This window comes from Beta vulgaris, chromosome 7 (genome assembly GCF_026745355.1).
Source record: "Beta vulgaris subsp. vulgaris cultivar EL10 chromosome 7, EL10.2, whole genome shotgun sequence".
Lineage (NCBI taxonomy): Eukaryota > Viridiplantae > Streptophyta > Magnoliopsida > Caryophyllales > Amaranthaceae > Beta > Beta vulgaris.
Genome location: NC_079208.1, coordinates 29,344,167 through 29,350,335, shown reverse-complemented (window position 1 = coordinate 29,350,335; position 6,169 = coordinate 29,344,167). Strand labels below are relative to the sequence as shown.

The 6,169-nt window shown below is 36.0% G+C and overlaps 1 protein-coding gene across 1 annotated transcript; it reads right to left on the bottom strand.

Moving 5' to 3' along the window:
• Window positions 1-2,001: 2,001 nt before the first annotated feature.
• LOC104899023 (uncharacterized) lies at window positions 2,002-5,511 on the bottom strand. Its single transcript, XM_010686162.1, has 6 exons — window positions 4,727-5,511; window positions 4,353-4,618; window positions 4,146-4,236; window positions 3,845-4,073; window positions 3,465-3,698; window positions 2,002-2,490 (listed from the first exon to the last, which is right to left on the bottom strand). The coding sequence occupies exons 1-6, from the start codon at window positions 5,509-5,511 to the stop codon at window positions 2,002-2,004; spliced, it is 2,094 nt and encodes a 697-aa protein (XP_010684464.1).
• Between the last annotated feature and the right edge of the window lie 658 nt (window positions 5,512-6,169).

Sequence of the window (6,169 nt, the reverse complement as noted above, 5' to 3'; positions counted from 1 at the left end):
GCAGGTTGACAGTAGTTAGGGGTTCGCAGACAGAGGGAGGGGGCATCAGCTAGTAGCGTTGGCATAAAGATGGAGAGGGGCAACAGGGGGAGGGTGGTACCTAGGAGAGGGGGTGGGAATAGCCATAGCCATACTCTATTCAGATGATATGAGAAGCCAAAACTCCTTAACTTGATGAGAATCATTGATCGAAAAGAGACATAATAAAATTCATGAGTTCATACCTGTGATTATAACCTCCTACTTTGCATCAAATTTCATATTGGTTGGCCATCCCGAGTCTGAATAGGGAAGTCAAGATTTAGCCGAATTTGTTTTGTTGGAAATATTATGGACACTCCTTTTTTGCTCCACATGCTTGTTTTTTCCATTACATTCACGCTCAATATTCTCACCCTGTTTTTGCCTTGACGAGCTTTCAGTTTGAACATGACCGTGTTCTTTTGAGTGATTCACAACTGGAGCACCAATGGGGTTTTTTTCTGAATCGTGTTTAGGTAGTTATCTCTCATCTCTAACACTAGAATTTTGCACATCTTTAGCATTAGGACGATGAAATTAGTGCAATGACTCAGATTGCATGTTTTTATGTGGAAGAAAAATAGGGGATTTTCCATATCCCACTATCACCACTTACTTATGTTGAAGGTTTTGGTAATGCTGCACTAGTTGGCGGACCAAATGATCCCTATGTACTATGATTTTGAGATGCTGACGATGGTACAAGAAGTGAAGAGTTTGAAGGCAGCTTTGGTGCATTTGTACCTTGTGCTCTCTTTTGGAGTAAAGAGTCAATCACAGTAGGTCTTAAAGATTGTGACGACATGTGAGATTGCGGCCTTTTGCATGACTTCACTACATTATGACCCATGGTGTTAATTTTAGGTACCTTACTAGATGTCTTTGACTGTAGAATAATAGGAGGATGAGTCTTTTTTGCAGCTTGTGAGGTATTCAAACCCATGGGCTTCATCTCAAGTATCATGTCATGTGCTAAAAAAAAATCTTTCTGAGGTAGAGTAGAAATTGCTCCTCTTGACTGTGGAATCATGGCAGCAGATGCTGAAAGATTTTGCTGTTATATAGTACAAGATGTAGCTCTTGACTGAGGAATCATGGCTGCAGAAAATGAAGCAGATGCTGAAGGTTTGTGTTGAGGTAGAGTAGTAGTTGTTCTTAAATGTGGAATAATAGGATATTGAACTGTTTTTACTGCTTATGAGTTATTCAAACCCATGGGCTTCATCTCAGGTATCATGAGGGAGAACTTGAAGTAGTTGCTGCAGCGGAATCTGAAGCAACCTCATTAGTTACTGAAGCAGCAGCAGCTCGTGTCCTTTTGCTACGATATGTCATAATAACATTGTCACAATTCCTACAAAACAAAACATGTAAATACTTCTCGATCACCTTGGAATATAGTAACCTAGTTTATCAGGGAAGAGGAGAGCGAAAACCAAGAACAATAATTCCTTTTATACTCTTAAGTAATAAGGGAATGGGAGGGGAACACCAAAAGTGTACGTTAACTTAGTAATTTTAGATATTAACTAGTAGGCATATCCATTATCCAACTTGCTAAGCTTAAGATTACAAGGTAAACTAATGATATACTATTATTAGTATATTAAAGTACCAACCTTCTGCTATTATATAAATCAAACATACAAAGATGATGAGCCGTGTTTGTAGGAATATACAACCTTCTATTATTACGTGGAGTGGAGTATAGAAAAACCACTTTTCCTTCTCATATTTCCTATTTACAACAAAACCATAAAATAAAATGCATGTTATAGTTATAGGAAAAGTACATGTTATATGTGAAAAATGAAAATACTAAATCATCCGGTTACTAGTAATCTAGTTTGAAATTAACTAAGAACAATAGCACTTTTATAAACACTTCTCGATCACATAAAAAAGCCAAAGTACAAAGAATCTAGTTTTTTGTATGATAGAAAAATTTGCAAACTCTACTAGAAAAACATAACAGCAAAACTAATTAAGCCCATCACCGCCTACTTCAAACAAGTCCCTAGGCTTGGTTCTAATAACATAAAACCATCCTTTTTGCATCTTATTCTCAACATAAAATACTTGTTTTGCATAAGTTGAGAAAACAAATGGATCGTCATACAAATATCGACTAGTATGCATCAACTTAGAGAAGTTCACACACACACTTCCATTTAAATTTGTCTTTAAACCCTTGTGGATGTCTACCCAATCACAACGAAACATTACAACCTTGTAGGAACCATAGTAATTCAATTCATAAATTTCTTTCAGCTTCTCAAAGTACTCTTGCCCTTCAGCTTCAACCACAATTCCTGAATATTGTGTCTTTCGACGTCGTTCACGATCCATGACATCAAATTTACAGCCACTAATTAGAAAACCTTTCCCCCTTTTCACACGGTTGGATGGACCACGTGCTAAAGCTCTTTTCACCTTTCCTTGTATACTACTATCATCTATATTGTGAACCTATCAATAAACAATAGTATAGGTTAAATCATGTAGGTCATAACTTAAAAAAGGAATACAATGATCAAATTTAGAAGGCTTAAAACCTGGTTTTGCAACCATTATGAGAATTCATAGATTATCCATTCATTTTGAATGGTGTCGTTCGACTGATTTTCTGTAATTTGAGTCTCTTCTCGCTTTTGACGTAAAAATTCACTGAAGACAACCCAATATGCAATGTTATCTGACGATTTTTATGAATTTGATGAACACTTATAATATAACTCATGGTGCTACTTACTGAATGACAGGTTTCATCTTATCTGAGTGAAGCAAGACATAACGATGTGTTTGCCTTAAACTTCTATCATCAAGACGAACATTTTCTATCATCCCGATAATACGACCCTCCAGAGTTATAAAGATATGCATCTAAGTCTAGAATGTCATCATCATTCCTTTTAGCTCTATATAATATGGTCTCTAGACCTTCCAAGTATCTCGAACAAAATGTAAGAGTCTCCCTCAGCAAGTATCTTTCCGCAATTGACCCCTTAGGCTGGGTCTTATTACTTACGTGAGATTTCAGATAGGCTACGTACCTTCAAGTAATGTATTATGCTCATGTAACAGGGAAAAAAATTGTGTTTAAACAATTTTAGAAAATACTGACCTTTCTATGGGATACATCCATCTATAATGAACGAGTCCACCGAGTTTGCACTCTTCAACCAAATGAATTAGTAGATGAACCATTATTGTGAAAAAAGTTGGCAAAAACTACTTCTCCATCTGACAAACAGTAAGCTCTACCTTCGATTGAACGACATTTAATTCCTCCGGATAAAGCACATTGGAGCATAATTTCTTGAAAGAAGTAAGATAACTCGTCAAGCAAATCGATCATTTTTGTAGCCTTCGCTACTCTTAAAGCAACGGGAAGAATATCTTGCATCATGACATGATTGTTTCATGTTGACACACCTATACACGTTTGATCCATATCCGTCAGGAACTTTCAGCTTTTTCAGAACTCTTAAAAATCGATCTTTCTCTGTTAAAGACATGGTATATGAAGCTGGAGGCATGTACGATACTCTATTTGCATGAGGTTGTAGCCAAATATGTGGCCTTATCCCCAACTCTTTAAGAGCTTTTCTAGCATTTTCATCATCTCTCCTCTTATCCATGTCTAAAAGAGTTCGCAATAGATTGTCACACACATTCTTTTCAATATGCATGACATCTTAGCTATGCATTAAAAGAGTGTGCTCCCAATACTCCAAGTCAAAAAATGCCCTTCTTTTACTCCAAAGAACTTCATTAACATCATCCTCACAAGGACCATCGTTAACTTCATTAGCAGACGCACCAACTTGTCCTCTCCCTCTTTTTTTTTCCCACTCTTCTTAGAAGATATGTTAGTCTTTCTGTAAAAATGTATGATCCCTTCTTGTTCCTTCAAGACCTCTAATCCACTTTCACGAACTAGAGCAATACCATATTCCGGTTTACCATCAAATAAAGCAGCTTCATTGCGATAAGGATGATCAACGTGTAACCATTTCCGAAACCCGAGGTAACAAATCTTACCTAAAAATCTGTATGAGTTAGTAAAATGGGTTCATATAGGGCAAGCCTTATAACCTTTTGTACTCCATTATCCAGATAACATGGCATATGCCGGAAAGTCACTAATACTAGAGTGCAGGGCTGCTCGAAGCTTAAAAGTTTTCCCATTATAAGCATCAAAAGCATCAACACCTTCCCATAACATTTTTAACTCATGAATTAACGGCTGCAAGTACGCATCAATATCTATCCCCGGACCAGATTCCCAGGAATTATTAAAGATAAAATAAAAGATGATGGTTTCATACAAAGCCATGGCGGTAGATTATAAGGAATCAAGACCACCGGCCATTTCCTATGATTGGTATTGATTAGACGATAAGGGTTAAAAACATCACTTGCTAAACCCAATCTAACACTACGAGGATCTCCGGCGAATTCATGATATTTTTCACCAACTTTTTTCAAAGCCAAAGCATCTGTTGGGTGCCTTAACATACCATCATTGTCACGATCATCTTTGTGCCATCTCATGTCTTTTATTGTTTTTGATGACATGTAAATTCTCTTTAACCTAGGAATAAGAGGAAAATATCGCATAACCTTAGCTGGCTCACCTTTTTCACAGGCTTCTTTACCTTTCTCACTTATATCACCCTCCTTACCTTTAGCCGCCTTTCACCTGGACGTATGACAGATTTGGCACTTATCTTTTTCTGGTGAGTCACCCCAATACAACATGCAATTATTAGGACAAGCATTAATTTTCTCATAACCTAGACCCAAATCCTTAATTACCTTTTTGCCCCCATAATAGGATTCCATTATTTGAGGAAATGCATCTATCAGAAGTTCAAGCAATTTTTTGAATGACTCGGCAGACCAATGGAACATACACTTAAGATGAAATAGATGCAAAAGAAATGATAGCTTTGAAAATGTAGTACACCCTTCATAAAGCACCTCATCAGAAGCTTCAATTAGTCTTTTATATTTGATTTCTTCTTCTTTGGTATTGAAGGATGGAAGTTCAGTATCTACCTCAGAAGGGAAATCATCCTCCTCATGCATGTCGCCTAATACTTCCTCCTCAAAATGTGGTTCTTCAAAAGATTGATCTTGAGGTTGATAAGTGGATGGTGTGCTAACACTAAATGCATCAGTTAGCAAGCCCTTACTATCGTCTCGACCTACTATAGTTTCTTGGCTACTAAGAGGTCCTTGGGTATTACTTGTTTCATCGTTTTTACGGTGAAAGATCCAATTCCTATACTCCTTATGAAAACTGTTAAACAAAATATGTCCCCCTACATCATCCGCACTATACCATTTACGCAACTTGCACTTACTACATGGATATCGAGTTTTTCCTTCTATAAGAGTCTCTTTAGCTAGCTCAAAGAAATTCATGCAACCTTTAAAAAAAGTCGGATCATCATTTCGTAAATCAATCCAACTCGTATCCATGGATACACAAAACAATAATATGAAGAATCATAAAAACGAAAAGTTCATGTTAGATTAAATACTATCATCATTTTGAAGGTGTGAGTTGATCCCCTATCTTTTATAAACTATATTTTACATCAATTCTAACTCTAATTATATATAAGCTTTGTCATGGGTATGGTTACATTAAAAAAACAAAGGAAAAAAAAAATTATATTAGCTATTCAATGCAAACCGAAACTATCATACAAGAATGTAGTCCCCCATTCATACATATGAGGGCACCAAAAGTACCAATGTATACTCATGAATAATATGGTTATAAACTATCAAGAATTTCATAAAGAGTACAATCAAAGCATACATAGAATAACTATCATAGAGTTATTGAATATATGTAATCATGTTCGTAAGAGTACCCACAATAAGACTTACTCCCTCCGTTTCATTTTAATTCTTACACTTTGATATTGTACACTATTCACAAATTTCACTTTGACCATCATTTGTGATTTATACGCGGATAAAAATATAGTCATGTGGGATCTTGTTAGATTCATCATAACATGTATTTTATTAATATGTACTTTTTATATTTTTTTACAAATACAAAACTAAAGATATATGTCCTCAAAGTTTTGCATTGGCATGCGTGAAAAGTGTAAGTGTGTAGATT

Bases quoted from the DNA above. Each gene is read 5' to 3' on its own strand.
- LOC104899023 (XM_010686162.1), bottom strand. From the start codon at position 5,511: ATGGATACGAGTTGGATTGATTTACGAAATGATGATCCGACTTTTTTT. The intron at 4,619-4,726 runs GTGAAAGGCGGC...TCTTATTCCTAG, and splicing joins CAAATCTGTCATACGTCCAG to GTTAAAGAGAATTTACATGT. The intron at 2,491-3,464 runs GTGTATAGGTGT...GTTTATTGATAG, and splicing joins CTGACGGATATGGATCAAAC to GTTCACAATATAGATGATAG.